Source organism: Apodemus sylvaticus, chromosome 17 (assembly GCF_947179515.1).
Source record: "Apodemus sylvaticus chromosome 17, mApoSyl1.1, whole genome shotgun sequence".
Classification (NCBI taxonomy): domain Eukaryota; kingdom Metazoa; phylum Chordata; class Mammalia; order Rodentia; family Muridae; genus Apodemus; species Apodemus sylvaticus.
The window spans coordinates 16,212,886-16,232,464 of NC_067488.1; the positions used below are offsets into that span (position 1 = coordinate 16,212,886).

A 19,579-nucleotide genomic window follows, 5' to 3' on the forward strand; every position below is an offset into this window, starting at 1 on the left:
CTAATGATTCCAATCATTTGGTGTGCATTTCATGATTCTAGTCCATATATATTACTTTCTTAATTAAATATATGTTCTAAGAAAATTGCCTGCCGACCTCATAAAATTACAAAGTTTCTTCAATTCAAAGCAAAGGACACCATCAAAAGGAAAAATGGGCAACCAACAAATTGGGAAAAGATCTTCACCAACCCTATATCAGATAGAGGGCTAATATCCAATATATACAAAGAACTCAAGAAGTTAGACCCCAGAAAACCAAATAACCCTATTAAAAAATGGGGTACAGAGTTAAAACAAAGAATTCTCACCTGAAGAACTTCGGATGGTGGAGAAACATCTTAAAAAATGCTCAACACCATTAGTCATTAGGGAAATGCAAATCAAAACAACCCTGAGATTTCAGCTTACACCAGTCAGAATGGCTAAGATTAAAAACTCAGGAGACAGCAGATGTTGGCGAGGATGTGGAGAAAGAGGAACACTCCTCCACTGCTGGTGGGGTTGCAAATTAGTACAACCACTCTGGAAATCAGTCTGGCAGTCCCTCAGAAAACTGGGCATGTCACTTCCAAAAGATCCTGCTATACCACTCCTGGGCATATACCCAGAGGATTCCCCAGCATGTAATAAGGATATATGTTCGACTATGTTCATAGCAGCCCTATTTATAATAGCCAGAAGCTGGAAAGAACACAGGTATACCTCAACAGAAGAATGGATGCAAAAAATGTGGTATATCTACACAATTGAGTACTATTCAGCCATTAGAAACAATGAATTCATGAAATTCTTAGGCAAATGGATGGAGCTGGAGAACATCATACTAAGTGAGGTAACCCAGTCTCGAAAGATCAATCATGGTATGTACTCACTAATAAGTGGATATTAGCTTGGAAAACTGGAATATGCAAAACATAATCCACATTTCAAATGAGGTACAAGAAGAACGGAGGAGTGGCCCCTAATTCTGGAAAGATCCAGTGTAGCAGTATAAGACAAAACCAGAACAGGAAAGTGGGAAGGGATGGGTGGGAGAACAGAGGGAGAGAAGGGGGCTTATGTGACTTTTGGGGAGTGGAGAACCAGAAAAGGGGAAATCATTTGAAATGTAAATAAAAATATATCGAATAAAATTTAAAAAAAAGAAAGAAAATTGCCTGCTGAAAGTTAACTGTAAATTTGAATATTTTCAAACCTAGACCTCTAAACACACACTTCTATAGACTCTACAGTTGTATAATATATTTAAATATATTTAATATCTACATATATTATTTCTAGTTTTCAAATATAAGGATATTTATTTTTAAATATAAGGATATTTTTTAAATATGAGTATAGTATAGAGTAGCTCTATTATGATTAATGATTAATATATTATTTCTAGTTTTCAAATATAAGGATATTTATTTTTAAATATAAGGATATTTTTTAAATATGAGTATAGTATAGAGTAGCTCTATTATGATTAATGATTAATGTTTTGACTATGACTTACTTAAAAAGGAAAAAAATTGAAAAAACATCTATAGCTACACAATTTACCCATTTTAAAATATGAATGTGTTAAAATAAACGTACTTAACATTTTGTTAATCAATCTTTGAAAATGGAATATCAACATTAAACACCAAGAAAATATGATGTAATATATAATGAATAACTGACCTTATATAAGTTGTTAACTTTAACTGGAATGACCAGTTATACAAGCTACTAACCTTAGTATTTATTAATATTTAGGAAGACTCAAAGAGGAATATTAAAACTCTCTAAAAATGTTTAAAAATAAAAATTAAAAACCCAATTCAATTCTATGCTTGTATACTATGAAGCTTACATCAGGCACTGAGATGACAACAGTTCTTGTGAAAAGCACACTTCTTGCTATTGTCTGCAGAGTGCACTGTGTTTGCGGTTCCTCTTGCCCTTCACTCCTGAGCTTACCTCCACATCTTGGGATAGGTCCACTCCACATTACTTTTCCATCCATCAGAATGCATGTAATTGTTTCTGTTCCCTGGGTTTTAATAAACCCTTCTTCACAAATAACTGAAATAGAACTTCCTAATTGAAAGTTGTCTCCAAAGCGACGAGCATTGATCGGTATTCCAGGATCTGGGCATTCATTATGTCCAAATGCTTAAAAAGGAGAAGCAAAAACAGTAGGAGAATAAAACAAAAGATAGATTTTTATAGATTTTAGGTGTGGAAAGTGACTGTTAAAAATGATTGTGGTTCTTTAATTGAAATATTTTTCTCTGATAATATGAGTGCAAAATAACAAGTAACAGTTGTGATTGTTTCAACAGATAATTTATACACTAAAACATAAAAAATTAAAAATAAAAATTTAAATGGTGTCTATTTGGATTGATCATTAGGCTAAACCAATGTAGAAATCTCTAATGTAATAGAGATTCCAATTAAGATGGCTCCTAAAAGGTTGGTTGAAGTCATTTTCTTTAGAAATACCATGACATATTTGCCAGGAATGTAAAACCATTTCTTTGGGAGGACTAAAGGAAATGTTTGGGATCACGCTCTTAGAAGAGCCAGAGTGGGGACAGGATAGGGGTTTTGCAGAAGGGAAACAGGGAAAGGGGATAACATTTGATATGTAAATAAATAAAATATCCAATAAAAAAGGAAATGTTTCAGTCTAGCTAGAAAATATTGTAAGTATTTTATATCATTCCATGACAATATGACCTTTCCTTCCTATAAAGGAACTTAACTCTTCAATGACCATGTCCTAGGCAAAGAGATGTGACATTGTCACATTTAATACTTAGAGGGTTCTAATGAGTAGAATATCACCAGGAAGAGAAATGTATTCCTTGAAGTAGTCATGTAGCTTATCCCTTTTCAGAGAAATAAAAATTTATGGGACTGCAATGTATCCTCAGTTCGGGAACTTAAAATTTTCTCAATGCCTTTTATATCTTTGGTCATTTTGTCATGTGTCATGATCCTTGCAACAATTATATATTTTTCTCATTCCTTTAGAATGTATATTTGGCAAAAAATAGAGGTATAAAAATAATATGTTTATTGATCAAGTAATGCATTATTTGGAGTTAGCCAAAATTTTCTCTTAGTGAATCTATAAGACAATAAATGCATAATAAAATTTTATCTGAATATAAGTAGAAGACTAGTTCTGTGAGGACAAAGTATCATGGCTTATAAGCATAAGGTGTATTCATGAAAGTTTTATAATTTGATACTATAATTATTCTGCATGAATTCAAGCAATTGTTTTAAATTTTTCTACTAATCATCTTTTTGCAGTTGTTCCTAATTTGTGTTATTTTTTATAATTTTAACCTAACCTACACAAAAAGTAACAAAAAGATAATTAAGATACATTCTAAAATGTATAAATATATTATAGGTACATTTATTTGAATGACTGTTTATTTTGTAACTGAAAATTACTACTCAAAGAACTAATAAATTAAAAAATAATAAAAATATATTTCAAGTTCAATTTTCTGCTCATGCTGCTCTAATTTACAATGTCTAAGTAGATTTGTTCTGAGAAATGAGCTGATATAGGAATTATTAAATATATTATAATATCTGACAGGACCACAAGCATCGAACTTAAAAGCATGCAATTAATTCAAACTAAAATGTAATTGATCAGATATAAACATGTGTTCAACAACATGCATAAATATGTTTGATGAAGTTATGGATAAAGATCCCAATTTAGGCAATCTCTATGACACATATCCCAGCTACATGAATATAAATGATATGCAGTTACACATTTGCAAAGGAGTTTCTTTGAGTAACACTGTAGAAAGTTACAGTCACATTGAAAGGATACTGACGATATTCTGTACCTCACTGAGAAAACTCAATGTTACTTAGATAATGGTGTAGTAAAGGGTAAAATTCATCCTAGAGGCAGCACTGATATCTAGAAACTAAATGCTACTGAGACTGAGCACTTTCACATTAACCCAGAAGGTTAGACAGCATCTAAGACAAAGTAGATGATTCAAGAGGAAGCACTAAATATAAGCAACATTCCTTGGCTTCTGCTTAATCATTTGCACAACATAGCATGTATATGTAAGTATCTAAAATTATGGATTTTTTCTTTTATGTGCTTTAACCTTCTACAACTGTATAAGAATTTTCAGATGAATAATGTGTATCTTTTAAAATGCAAACTTGATATATAGAAGCTAAGACAAAATATACTTCGAACCTAGGAAAATAAAATGAACACTGCAACATAGTACAAACATAAAGTGATCTGGTACAATAGCTAGCTTGTGATAATTGTGCTTTTGCTAGATTAACATATCTGCTCAAGTTATTCAACCTATACTGATTTATAATTAACTCTTACATACTTTCAAGTATGGTATTATAGTTATGGATACATGAAGGACACATCTAAAAATGGAGTGGCAAGGATAAGACTTGAAATTGTGCTCTCTGAGTTTTGCTGATACTTTCAAGCACTGAAGTAATTTTTCTACTAGTCATGCAAGAGAGCTTTCCCTACTTAGTGATGTCTTCACTCCAGTACTCCTATGGCAATTAGAGATAGTCTTTGGAATTAGAGTTGTGTTGTCATTAGTTGTTCAAGTTATCTATGAGATTCTGAATATCTAAAGAAATGCCATTTTCATTTTCCTTAAACTGATAAATAAATAGCAGAAAAATCAGGTTTAAATTTATGGTAAATTTTAATAGAGAAGCCTAATCTATTGGCTGATACAGTAAAAATGTTGAAATTTGGCCTTTCTCAATGAGAAATGACACATATAGAATAAAACATGGTTGGCTATAAAGAAATAAAAATCATTCATTGTCTTTGTCTTTGAAACAAGAAGGCTGGGTTCCATGACAGCATTTCAGTCCTCAACAAATATGTTACATATATGAACAAGCAAACACACAACAACAAAAACCTTACTGTTGTATGTGATGTTGAAGCCACGCCCTGACATTGAGTGGTCAGCTTGAAACTCCAGTCGCAGTATGTGGCTGTTACTAGTAAGATGGGAAGGCACCTCTGCCCCTGTAAAGGTTCCCAGAATAGGGGAATCTGGAGAGTCACCATCTTTAACAGCAAGAAAGTCAAATTGAGATTCCAGATCAAAGTCATTGAAGGAAAGGTGGATCCGGCTCCCTGGATCAGAGATGATTGTCCAGATACAATTTAAATTATTTCCATAACCTTCTGGATAATCGGGGGAAAGGACTGTTCCCATTGGTGCAGTGAAGTTAGAGAGGCAAGGAACTGGTAAAAAATGATAAATAAAAGGTAAACTTACACATAATAAATATTAAAAGGCAATATCTAGACATATTTTGGAGTAGTTTATAATTTATAATCAATAAATTAAGAACAACAAAGAATTCAAATTATCTTATAAAGAAGAAAGGAAATACAATTTTGTTTTGCCTTTACTGAAGAGTTGATATAGGGCTTTGGAGAAAAGGCCACATTACTAAACTACACATACACACTTCGTTTTACATATAATCAAAAGTAGATATTTCTTTACATGAGCATAAGGCTATACGCTTGGAGGTATACACTTTCGCAATTTAAATAAAAGCTGCATGCTGTTTTGTTGGTTTGTTTTTGTGTTTTCCAACAACATGTGGTGGATTGAATATGCTTGGCCTGGGGAGTGGCTTTATTAGGAAGTGTGATATTGCTAAAATACGGGTGGCCTTGTTATAGAGGAAGTGTGTCACTGTGGGGGTGGGCTTTCTGACTTTCCTCTTAACTATATAGCAGCCAGTTTTCTCCTGTTTGCCTTTGCAACAAGATGTAGAACTCTCAGCTCCTCCTCCCTATGACTACCTGGATGGTACTATGATTCCCATCTTAATGGACTGAATATCAGAACCCATAAGTCAGCCCCATTTAAATGTTTTCATAAGAGTTGCCTGGTATGGTGTCTGCTTACAGCAATGGAAACCCTAACTAAGACATGACAATTCTTATTTTGTAGCCTCTGTCAACTAGAATTCATTTCCAGTAAGAACAGAGACATTTTGTAATTGCTGCTGCAAATAGAGTTAGAATTCTAAAGCTTTTAGAAAATGAGTAATGGTTAAAATGATTAAATGAATTTTATCCCTACCATGCCAAGATAGTTTATGATACAAATATAAAGACAGGTTAATATATATATATATATATATATATATATATATATATATATATATATATATATATATATATATAATGGTCAAGAGCTGTCACTGTTGCCAAAATCTAGAAGGAGAAGTAAATATAATCTACAAAGACCATACATAGTCTTATGCCCTGTTTCCTTTCTGAAGTTTTAAACATCTGATTGAAGTTTGGAAATCTGAGAATTGCTAAGAAAGAAAAAACAAACAAAAAATACTCAAAGAAAATCAATATTGAAATATTAATATAGTTTCTTTCACTAAATATCCACATAAAATATCTTCAACAAAACTAAGTTCATATAATATGTGCCAAATTGTATTTCTCTCCTCTTTCTCTTACACATACAGTGTGCACATATAAAGTATGCTTAAACTGTCTCTATAGTTCATATATAAGGTTTATACACATACTTGCATATGGGGTTTGTTTGTATAGTTTTGAGACAATTTCTCAGGATATAGATCAAGATGACTTATGTTTATTCATCTTCCTGCTTTAGTCCAAGTATTTAAATTAGAGACACCACTACAATTGGCACATTATAAATAATACATGAACACTTAAATCTACTACACATAATTATACTCATCATTTAAACACCTAACATCATTATATTCTATCTACATACAACTGTAAGTTAACATTTAAAATTGTATTCTAAAATAAAATGCAGTGATGAATGCCTTTTGATTATTGCATGGGATATATTTTAATGAGTGTATAAGAATATTAATGCTGAAGCTCAAAATAATATTCAGAATTCCTCAAGTAATATTATTTCATAGTGAAATATAAAAAGCTGTATTGAAGATCATAGAATCCCACAAACAAAAAGTTCTTTGATAATTTATTCTCTTAAGTTTCATAAGTAAAATGACACCTTATTGTTTTACTTTCTACTACTTTGTGAAGTTGAGGAGTTGAAGTTTCATCATGTGATTTTATATATATATATATATATATATATATATATATATATATATATATATATATTCACTTTATTTGAAGAATCCATTTATGAATTCTGATTATTTATGTTTCAGTAGTCTTAAGTCACAATACCAATTTGGTAGTTTGAATGAAAGGTGTCCTCATAGATTGAATGCTTTGTTCCAGTTAAATGGAGTTGCTTGAAAGAGATTGGGAGATGTGCCTTTGTTGGATTTGCTGAGGTTTTCTTAGTGCAGGAGTATCAGCAAGGGTGACATTTGATTTTCAATAGTCAATGATTAGAGCAGGGTCTCTCTCTCTGCCTGCTTCTTGTAAATCACTATGTAAAGCTCTCATCTTCTACTCCAAGTCTATGCCCATCTGTTTCCTGCGATGATGACCATAGAGTAAAACTCTAAATCATCAAGCAAACCCCCAATTAAACACTTTTTTTTTGCCAGACTTGTCTTGTTCAGGGTGTCTCTTGACAGTAATAGAATGGTAACTAAGACAACCTACATAGCACAATTCTCATTTTTTTTAAAGTTCAATATTAGTAATTTATTTGATTTTGCCAGTTAAAATGATCTCATGGCTACCTATATTTGATTATATACAACAAGATCTCATATTGCATGTAATTTCATATTTTCTTTAAAAATATTTTGCATTTTTTCTATTTGGAATAATTTTAGATGCAATAAACTTACAATGTTTGGTCTCAGCCACATCTTACATCAGTCTGATTTGAAAGCATTAGCTTTTGTTCTCCCCAATCTTTGAAATCATATTTAAAAACAGATTTCATATTTGAGAAGAAAAGTCTATTTAAAAAGGTCCACTGTCTCATTTTTTTTGTGATACTATGGCTTACTATGTAGCCTGTTATAGGTTAAAAACAAAGGATTCCTCCCTTCACTTCCAGGTGCAGGGATTTGCCTTGTATTTTCTGACTCTACTTTCATTTATTCTTTAGGAATTTTATATATGTGTGCAGTATAATATGATTATATCATCCCTCCATTTCTCCCTCCCATGTTCCCAGAGATCCATGTCCAATATGCCAACCTTAAAGCTTCATGCCCTTTTTTCTTTTCATCTCTCTGTCTTTGCCTACCTTTGATTTTTTCTCTGTCACTTTCTCTCTCTTTGTGTCCGTCTGTCTGCCTTTCATTAGTCACTAAGTCTAATTAGTGCTTCCTGTATGTTTGTGGGTATAAGGCAATCCAATAAAGTATGAGCAATGTACCAGTGGGTAATCTCCACAAAATAGAATGAGTCTTCCTATCCAAACAGCTGTCAACTGCTTTTAGTTCCTCAGTTAGGAGTGGGACACTGTGAGATCCTGGATCATTCATGCTGGGATGTAGGCTGTTTTGATCTTGGACATGTTTTGTGAGGTAACCATGGATGCTAGGGGTTCATCATTGCAATAGCCAAATCCTGTGCAGGGGGAAGTACTCCATAGAACTCTTCCCGATCCTCAGGGTCATCTATACTTTAAGTAGCTATTACTGCATAATTAAATTGTTCCATTTTCCCACCAATTCCATTCACATTGGAAACTTTAATTCTATAACCGTTGTAACAAAATTATTGCTAGGTTAGTAAAATGTAAAGGTGTGTGTGGTTTCTTTTACTATAAATCATTATTTTCAAATTTACATAAGTTCATATTGCTACACATGATCCAAACATAGACAAGAACTGAGCAAGTTCACAAACCACACAGAACTTCAAGATGTATAGATTTAATAATATACATTGTATGTATTGTTTTATAGCATAGTGCAATTTTTAGATAACATCATCTTGTCCACTGTCACATGCCTAGAGAAACTGCTTTTATTAGTTTCATTAAAATTACAAGTTGTTTATATATGATTCATAAATGAATATAATATATTCATATTAAAATCTTTCCATAAGGTGTTCTTTTATTAAATTTAATATAATTATCTTTTTACTGTTTTTCTGGATTTATGTAACAATTTTATCTGGAGAATTCATCTACATCTATCAAGGCAAATGCATTTAAAGTTAGCTATTGCCTGAACATAAAACATTGGATACACTATTGTATCCCTTTCTGGATTACTGGGATTATTTGAAAATAGTTAAAGATATCCAATGGTGGCACATGTCTATAATTCCAGCATTCAGGAGAATCACAGCAAATGAGAGGCTATTGGGAACTATAGAATACATGCAAAGCCAAGGGGGGTACATATGAGACTCCATTTCAAATGGAACAAAATATTTACTAGATATTCAAGAATTTTTCAAATTGTCTTTAGGGAATGATAGCCACATCATCTTTATTGTATATTATAGCATTTGACAAAATGTTGCAAAATGCTTTTTCATTTTTGGACTGGCGTGTAGCTCAAAAAAAAGCACTTATCTAGCAGAGACAAAGCCCTGGATGAGATCTTTTGTACCAAATGTTTTCTTTCATTGTTGGTGTGATATATCAAATAATAGTTTTTTACATTAAGAAACCAATATTATCTTTCTGGAAGAATGCTTAGAATAAAAGATCATTAATTAAAATATTTTAAGTACTTCTAAGATTTGTATGGCATAAACAGATTAAAATCAGATCCCCTAATGTATTTTATTCTTTCTCAAAAAGGAATGAACAGGTGACCTTCATTATGAATAACTGACCTTCTCTTCACAGTCCCTTAGAAGTGCACTTTTCCTCTGAAAGATATTGTAATATAATGATGACTATTTACTTGACCATAAAAGTATATCAACAGATAATCTTCATGTTCAGTTTGTATTAAGTTGAAAACTTAATGTATTTTGAAAAAAATGTGTTTTTATAATTCTAACATTTTATACAAAATAAACAGTAATAGAGTTTATGATGTGAGATCTATGCCTTACCAAGAATCCATCCATTCAAAAATAAATAATGGCATTTATATAAAAGAGAAGCCTTAAATATTTTAATAATTATGATTATAAATATGCATGTTTTATCTTGTGAAAATAAATGGGCTTATTAGAATTAGCTATGATGTCTAATTTCCATAAGACATGTTCCATGTGTACAGCACAAATGCTACCCACTTGTTAGAAGAATGAACATTTTATATATATATATATATATCGCAATTGCCAATTGAACTCTGTTAACTTTATTTAAATCTGTAACCAATCTTATAATTCAGCATAAGCATACATGTTAAAGATAGTATCACAAACTGCTCCTCATTCAAAAATGATTGCTTGGTTCCAGCTCTTTGCAATTAATTACAAAAGCAATTATATGCAAGGACAGGGTAACATATGCCATCTAGAAGTGAAACATTTGGTACTCACAGATACAGATGGGTATATTTGCAGACCATTGGTTATTCTCTTGACAAACAATGGATTTCTCTCCAATTAATTCAAACCCAAACTGGCATTCAAACCTTAAAACATCACGATTAGAAAAACCATCGCCTTCTCTAATTCCATATAAAGGTGTGCCAGGATCGCCACAACTTTCTTTCTCAATTTCTGCAAAATAAACAACAACAAAAAAATAACTTTTAGGGTTGCATACTTATGCTACCTTCATCACAAATGTGCTCAGTGTACACTTTTAATGTAATGTTACTTCAGAGCCAGAGGATGAGTTCAGTTTTCATTCTCAGTTTTATTCCAGATGTGCCACTATTGTGGACTGAATGTGATAGTGTTCTTTGGGGATAAAATGATGCATGTCAATGCTTACATTGCTTTCCTTTACTAGAATAGCATCTGGAGTTATTACAACTAACTTGAGTGACAGAGATAAGCACTTTAATAAAAGAGTATGGCAAGATTTAGATATTTTGTGTGTATTACAGATACATGTATATACCCACAAATATACCCCCATGCATTTCTTATAAATTCTCAATAATTTTCTTATCATTTATCATTTGTGGATTATACAAGAAATGATGGTCAGAGAATGAGGAAGCATTGTCCACCTTCTGTAATGAATGGAAAACCATTCCTCAAGAATGTTCTTTCAGCAAATATTTTTTGTTAACTGTTTAAAATAGCAAATTACTGTTATGTTTGTGTTCACTAGTAGTTGTCTTCAAACATAATATATTTTGTACTAATTCTTATTTTTAATATAAATTCTAGAAGATATATATATCAAGTAAAATCTCTGTAATGTTTCAGCACATACATGCATGAAGTGATATTTAAATCGGGGTTAACAAATATATTTCCAAAATTGTTTATTTTATATTAAAAGTAGTGGAAATCCTTTTAAAATAACTTGCAATGGTACAAGATAAGTTCCCAATGCCTGCCTGTTGGCTGGTATCAACTGAAACTTCAGACACAAGGAATCTGTTGATTTCCTTGAGCCTCTACAGGCACCAGACATCTATATAGCACATATACATATATACAAATAAAACATTAATACATGTAAAATGAAAAGTTTTTTAAAAGGAATATGAAAAAAATTGAACTTTCAAATTAATAAAACATATAGGACTGAGGGGGCCCTATTAGCAGCTGACTGAATGGACTGAAGTCAGGGACTCTTATGGTTGAATTAGGGAAAGGCAGGAAGATGCTGAGGAGGAGGAGGTCGACTCCATAGGAAGACCAGAAGTCTCAGTTAATCTGAACCTCTGAGATCAGCACTGAATCACCAACCAGGTAGCATAGGTAGCATAAAATATATATTCTTATTTACATTCATGTATGTGTATTATGTATATATTTATACATAATATATTCATGAGCATTCATTCATATATAAAAAACAATTAATTATCATTTTTTGTTTAGATATCCATTTCATCAGTATTTTTTACCTTTATATTTCAATAGACCATATATATGGTTCAAAAAAGAGAGTTCTTAGACACTGGATACACACTTATGACCTATTATGCAATAAATGGTGGAGTGGTGTACAAATGAAGAGTTAGCATATAAAAAGATATGAGGTTATTAAGGTGCCTCTCAGCCATCCGAATTTCTTCAGGTGAAAATTCTTTGTTTAGATCTGTACCCCATTTTTAATAGGGTTATTTGGTTCCCTGGTGTCTAACTTCTTGAGTTCTTTGTATATATTGGATATTAGCCCTCTATCAGATATAGGGTTGGTGAATATGCTTTCCCAATTTGATGGTTGCTGTTTTGTCCTTTTAACAGTGTCCTTTGCCTTCCAGAAACTTTGTAATTTTATGAGGTCCCATTTGTCAATTCTTGATCGTAGAGCATAAGCTATTGGTGATCTGTTCAGGAACTTTTCCCCTGTGCCCATGTCCTCAAGGGTCTTCCCCAGTTTCTTTTCTATTAGTTTCAGTGTGTCTGGTTTTATATGGAGGTCCTTGATCCACTTTGAGTGAAGTTTAGTACATGGAGATAAGAATGGTTCAATTCACATTCTTCTGCATGCTGACCTCCAATTGAACCAGCACCATTTGTTGACAAGGCTATCTTTTTTCCACTGGATGTTTTTGGCTCCTTTGTCGAAGATCAAGTGACCATAGGTGTGTGGATTCATTTCTGGATCTTCAATTCTATTCCATGGTCTACTTGTCTGTCACTGTGCCAATACCATGCAGTTTTAACACTATTGCTCTGTAGTATTGCTTGAAGTCAGGGATACTGATTCCCCCAGAATTTCTTTTGTTGTTGAGGATAGTTAGCTATCCTGGGTTTTTTGTTATTCCAGATGAATTTGAGAATTGCTTTTTCTAACTCCATGAAGAACTGAATTGGGATTTTGATGGGGATTGCATTGAATCTGTAGATTGCTTTTGGCAAGATGGCCATTTTAACTATATTAATCCTGCCAATCCACGAGCATGGCAGATTTTTCCATTTTCTGAGGTCTTCTTCGATTTCCTTCTTCCGAGACCTGAAGTTCTTGTCATATAGATCTTTCACTTGTTTGGTTAGAATCACACAAAGATACTTTATATTGTTTGTGGCTATTGTGAAGGGTGTCATTTCCCTAACTTCTTTCTCAGCCTGCTTATCCTATGAGTATAAGAAGGCAACTGATTTGCTTGAGTTGATTTTATAAACAGCCACTTTGCTGAAATTGTTTATCAGCTGTAGGAGTTCTCTGATGGAGGTTTTGGGGTCACTTAGGCAGACTATCATGTCATCTGCAAATAGTGATAATTTGACTTCTTCCTTTGCAATTTGTAGCCCTTTGACCTCCTTATGTTGTCTAATTGCTCTAGCTAGAACTTCAAGTACTATATTGAAAAGATATGGAGAGGACAGCCTTGTCTAGTCCCTGATTTTAGTGGGATTGCTTCAAGTTTCTCTCCGTTTAGTTTGATGTTGGCTACCAGTTTGCTGTATATTGCTTTAAGGATGTTTAGGTATGGGCCTTGAATTCCTGTTCTTTCCAAGACTTTTAGTATGAAAGGATGCTGAATTTTGTCAAATGCTTTTTCTGCATCTAATGAGATGTGAGAGGCACCTTAAGAAGTGCTCAACATCATTAGTCATTAGCGAAATGCAAATAAAAACAACACTGAGATTTCACCTTATACCAGTCAGAATGGCTAAGGTCAAACACTCAGGAGACAACAGGTGTTGGCGAGGATGTGGAGAAAGAGGAACACTCCTCCACTGCTGGTGGGGCTGTAAGATGGTACAACCACTTTGGAAATCAGTCTGGCGGTTCCTCAGAAAACTGGACATGAGACTTCTGGAAGACCCTGCTATACCTCTCCTGGGCATATACCCAAAGGATTCCCCGGCATGCAATAAAGACACACGCTCCATTATGTTCATAGCAGCTTTATTTATAATAGCCAGAAGCTGGAAAGAACGCAGATGCTCCTCAAAGGCGGAATGGATACAGAAAATGTGGTATATTTACACAATGGAATACTACTCAGCAATTAGAAACAATGAATTCACAAAATTTTTAGGCAAATGGTTTAATCTGGAAAATATCATCCTAAGTGAGGTAACCCAGTCACAAAAGAATACACGTGGAATGCAATCTCTGATAAGTGGATATTAATTAGCCCAGAAGCCCTGAATACACAAGGCACAAATCGCATAACAAATGACTCCCATGAAGAAGTATGGAGAAGGTCCCTATCCTGGAAAGGATTGATCTAGCATTGGAGGGGAATATAAGGACAGAGAAAAAAAGGAGGGAGGTGATTGGAGAATGGATGGAGAGAAGAAGGTTTATGGGACATATGAGGAGGGGGGTCTGGGAAAGGGGAAATCATTTGCAATGTAAACAAATAATATAGAAAATAAAAATATTAAAAAAAGCACATAAAAAAGAAAAAAGATATGAGGTTATTATTAAATAATGACTCATGTAATGGGATAGTTATACAAAACATGTATAGAAATCATATAATGATTATTCATTATATCTTTTGAGTACTCTAAACCTGGTAAAAAGGTTGAAGTTTGAGAATATGAGTTTTAATCCATGTGTTAATTCATGTTTTACCGAATGTTTTATATTCTCTATGGTAGCAATAAAGACTAACTCACAAGAACACATCATTACAAGGATGCTGTGCTACCTAGCATTTGTGGACATAATTGCAGAGCTGCTCATGTTGGCTGACTTGAATTGGTAACCTAAAAGACAGTATAATGTGGTACTTCTGATTCCTTCTCTCTCCTCCTTATTCTCTATGAATATGAATGGCTGTTCCAGTAAAGCCAAGACTACATCAAGCATTCATGTCTATAGAGCTGTTTTCTGAATATCATCAGGTGGGACACACACACACACACACACACACATACACACACAAACAAAATTTCCCTTAAGCTCTGAACATGCTTAGTGTATTAATTTCCCTTTAGCTGCTGTGAAAAAACAATGAACTTCAGTGTGATAGGGTTTATATTATCTTCAAACCTCTGATTACAGTATATTCTTGGGAAGCTATTCTCATTTGCTATGCGCTACTGTAATAATCACAAGGGACAGTGTTATGGGAATAAAAGGTTTATTTTATCATCCAGGACACAACTCAACATCATGGAAAGTAAGGGCAGGAGTTCAAAAAGGAACATGGAAACAGGAACGGAAGCAGAACTACAGAGGACTGGTGCTTACTGGCATACCCTCTGTGACTAGCTTAGCTCACAGACACATATAATCCAGGTCAAGAAGACAAGGGGAGGCACCATTGACAGTGGGGTTTGTATTTCTACATCACTCTTTAAGAAAATATCCTGCAGACACACTAATATGTTAATAGGATGGAGGCAATCCTTCTACTGAACTTCCTCTCTTCCAAGTGAATCCAATTTGGGTCAAGTTGACAAAGTTAATTGCTCACAGAACAATAAGATGGGGACAATTTTTTTAGATGAGGTTTTTTCGAGTTCAACAAATGTACAAAGCCACCACACTTCATATCAATACACCACTTGTTTTATTTAGGATATGTCATACTGATAAAATATGATTATACCACAGGGGGAAAAATTTCAAAACAAGAAGAATTTAATTCCTCTTCCAATGCTTCTAGGTTTTATGGTTTCATGGCAAACACATCACAGAGTGTCAAAAATGACTGGGATTTATTTCATAAACAAATGGTGTTTCTATTAGGGGTCATGTAAGTATTCTTGAAATGTTTCCAACTAAATTGGTAAGACACAAAGTTAGTATTCAGTCCCTGTAATGAGAGGCAGGTAGCACCTGTATCTTTTTTCTTCCACATTTCAGAGGTGGTGGGGAGAGGGGGAGGAAGGGGAGGAATGGGGAGGTGTGGAGAGAGAGAGAGAGAGAGAGAGAGAGAGAGAGAGAGAGAGAGAGAGAGAGAGAGAGAGAGAGAGAGAGAGAGAGAGAGAGGCAATATGAGCAGAACACTCTGAGTATGGTATATTGAAAGCAACTTTGGAAACAGTTTTGAATGACCAAGGCTGACATTTGTGGAGATGATTCTTTAAATACATTTTTTTTTATTTTTCCGTTACCAAGTTACTTTGATCCTTGATACCTAAAGTAATGTACTCCAACTCTAAATTCAATCAGATTTCCTAAGAAGTAACATCAAGCCTCAAGGTGACATAGAAACACACATTGATCCTACTCCAACTTGACAACAGTTGACATGGTAATTCAAGTATTTCACACAGAAGCCATGTAGGTTAAAAGCAACTGATCAGTAAAAGTTTCAGTTTTGCTGATTCTTAACATTAAGAAGTCTCCTGGGAAACTCATTTCCTCAGCACCAGGCTTGCAAAGGTTGAGGAATACAAAACGACACAGCTAGAAAAGACCTTGTGAGTTCAACCACATTCTCCTGTCCAGTATCTCAGAAAAATGAAACCTCAGTCAATATTTAAAGATATAGAGAAGGAAATCCATAACCGCCCAGGGAAAAGTAACACAGTGCGTGGAATAATATAAGCACATGTTGCTTTACATTCATGATGTTAACATCTGCATTTCAAAGTCCCTCAGGTTAGGTACAAGAGCTTAATAAAACTAAAAGGCAAATTTACTCAGAGACCAGGCTTGAAATGTTCACAGAGCTAATATAGAACTCAGCCAGTAGTGCAAATCAGAGACTTTTTTGAATTAAAGGATCAGGGACATTGATGCTCACTTGTTAAATATATTTCACTTTAAGATTATTTTTATTGATTATTTTATTTATTAACACTTCAAATGTGGTCCCTCTTCCCAGTGTCCCCTCTGCAAAACCCCTATCCCATTTCCTCTGATTCTATGAGGATGCTCAACCACAACAACCGACCTACCCACTCACTACCTTAGTGTTCCCCTATATTGAGGTATCGAGCCTTCAAGGGACCAAAGGCTTCCCCTCCCATTGATGGGAAATAAGGCCATCCTTTGCAACATATACAGATGGATCCATGATTCCCTCCATGTGTATTCTTTGGTTGGTGGTTTAGTCTCTGGGGGTTCTGGGGTTGGTTGATATTGCTGTTCCTCCTTTGAGGTTGCAAACCCCTTCAGCTTCTTTAGTTCTTCCCCTAACTCTTCCATTTGAGGTCCCTTGCTGAGTACTATGGTTGGATGCAAGCATCTGAATCTGTATTGGTCAGGCTCCGGCTTAGCCTCTCAGTAGACAGCTATATCAGGTCCCTGTCAGCAAGCACTTCTTGGCATCAGCAATAGTGTTTGGGTTAGGTGTCTGCATATGGGATGGATCCCCTAGTGGGGCAGTTTCTGGATGTCCTTTCCTTCAGTCTCTGCTTCTCTCTTAGTTCCTGCATTTCTTTTAGACGGGAGAAATTCTGGGTTAAAAGTTTTGATATGGGGGTTGGGTGTCCCCATCCCTCAATCAGGGGCTGTGCCTAACCTCTGGATACTGTCTCTACAGTTTCTCTCTACCCTTTGTTATGCATTTCAACTAATGTCATCCCCATTGGGTCTTGGGAACCTCTTGCTTTCCTGGCATCTGGAACTTTTTGGTGACTACATCAAGTTCCGCATTCCCCATTACTATACACCTCTGTTCAATTTCCTGATCTCCCTGGTCTCCTCCCACATCTCAGGCTGCCCACCCTTTCCTCCTCCCCTCTTCTCTTCTTCCCAAGTCCCTCCCACCCTCTACCTCCAATGAATATTTTGCTTCCCCTAAAGCATCCACACTTTGTTCTTCACTCTACTTCAGCTTCATATGGTCAGAAAATTGGACATAAGCTGAAAAATCAGAAAGCTGGACCTGAGGACCCAGCTGTACCACTCCTAGGCATATACCCAGAAGATGCTCCAACATATAACAAGAACACATGCTCTACTATGTTCATAGAAGCCTTATTTATAATAGCCAGAAGCTGGAAACAACCATTATGTCCCTCAACAGAGGTATGGATGCAAAATGTGTGCTACGTTTATATAATGGAGTAGTACTCAGCTATTAAAAACAGTGACTTCATGAAATTCACAGTCAAATCGATGAAACTAGAAAATAGATGGAACTAGAAAATAGTGGGGTAACACAGTACAAAAGAACACATATGGGATTTACTCATTTATAAGTGGATATTAGGCAAAAAGCTTGAATATCCACAATACAACTCACTTTAAGATTATTAAACATCTATATTTGGCAGAATTAAGATCCTTTTTATTATGGAAAAACCAATGTGCTTAAGTACATGTACACAACATACTATATATTTTGAATATTTTGACTTCAGGGAAATAATGCATGTTAGATAAATGCATACATATTCTGATTTTAATAGTATATGCTAAATATATATATCAAAATGTCAGCGGATCCTTCACAAAGCCATATAATTTTATGTACTAAAGATAAAATAATTTATAAATACTGCATTTTTTCATTTTAATCTACAAGTTTTCTTACTTAAGTGAATTATTCATGTATGTTGTGTAGGGTGTTGCTATTTTTTTATTTAAAATTATCTTCATCAGTATTAGACCTGAGATGTCATATTTAGATGTCATCAGAATACCTATGTGTACCGTTCATGAACAACTATGAGCAGCTTATACTCTTTCATATATCCAGAATTCAGGAATTTATTTTACATAAAAGTTCATTTCAACCCTTTAATATTCAGCCTTTCTTCTAAAAATTATATTCCCTGGGTTTTTATTCAAGACTGCTCAGCAATTCTAAGATCAGCCTGTCTGGTTTAAGTAAAATACTTTGGAGTGTAAGAAGGCAGAACTAGTATTATTTCAGATGACACTCCATATTTTCTAACCCAATGAAAGGAACCAAATTATAATCATAAAATTGAATATTGTTAGTGAAATATGTCTTGAAACTTAACAATAGGTAGAAATGCTCCACAAAGTGACAACTCCAAAAGGACGATATTATGTTCTAATTTGAATTTTTCCAGCTTTGTAATTTTATGTCTTTAATGCACAATTTATTATAATGCAGTTTGTAATAAACTCTTTTTAATTTGATATATTTTTTATTTACATTTCAAATGATTTCCCCTTTTCTGGCTCCGCACTCCCCGATAAGTGGATATTAGCCGAGAAACTTGGAATATCCAAGACATAATCCACACATCAAATGAGGTACAAGAAGAATGGAGGAGTGGCCCCTTGTTCTGGAAAGACTTGGTGAAGCAGTATAGTGCAAAACCAGAACAGGGAAGTGGGAAGGGTTGGGTGGGAGATCAGGGGGAGGGAAGGGGCTTATGGGACTTTCGGGGAGTAGGGGGCTAGAAAAGGGGAAATCATTTGAAATGTAAATAAAAAATATATCGAATAAAAAAAAAGAAAAAAAAAAAGAAAAAGCTTAGTGGCTTTTGCATCAAAAAAACAAATCATAAAGATATTTTTGTTTAGAGCAATGTCTCCTCATCCCAGAAAGACAAGAGTAAGTTTTCAGTTAGAGGCTTGGCATCTATGAGAAGCAAAGCTACAAGGACATTTCCTAAGTTAAGTATCATCTTGCACTAGAGTTCCCTAGCATGTCACTATGTATCCCAAGGATGTTGGCCCTTGTCAAGACCTTCAGTGTTACT

General features: G+C 34.2%; 1 protein-coding gene across 3 annotated transcripts in view; it reads right to left on the minus strand.

Moving 5' to 3' along the window:
* The window catches only part of Csmd3 (CUB and Sushi multiple domains 3), a 1,209,570-nt gene that overhangs the window by 463,125 nt on the left and 726,866 nt on the right, over positions 1-19,579 (minus strand). For all 3 annotated transcript variants that reach the window (XM_052161507.1, XM_052161506.1, XM_052161505.1), the window contains 3 exons: positions 10,448-10,630; positions 4,946-5,272; positions 1,951-2,145 (listed from right to left, as the gene is read on the minus strand). In XM_052161507.1, coding sequence (XP_052017467.1) covers positions 1,951-2,145; positions 4,946-5,272; positions 10,448-10,630 — 705 coding nt within the window. The remainder of the gene's footprint in view (positions 1-1,950; positions 2,146-4,945; positions 5,273-10,447; positions 10,631-19,579) is intronic.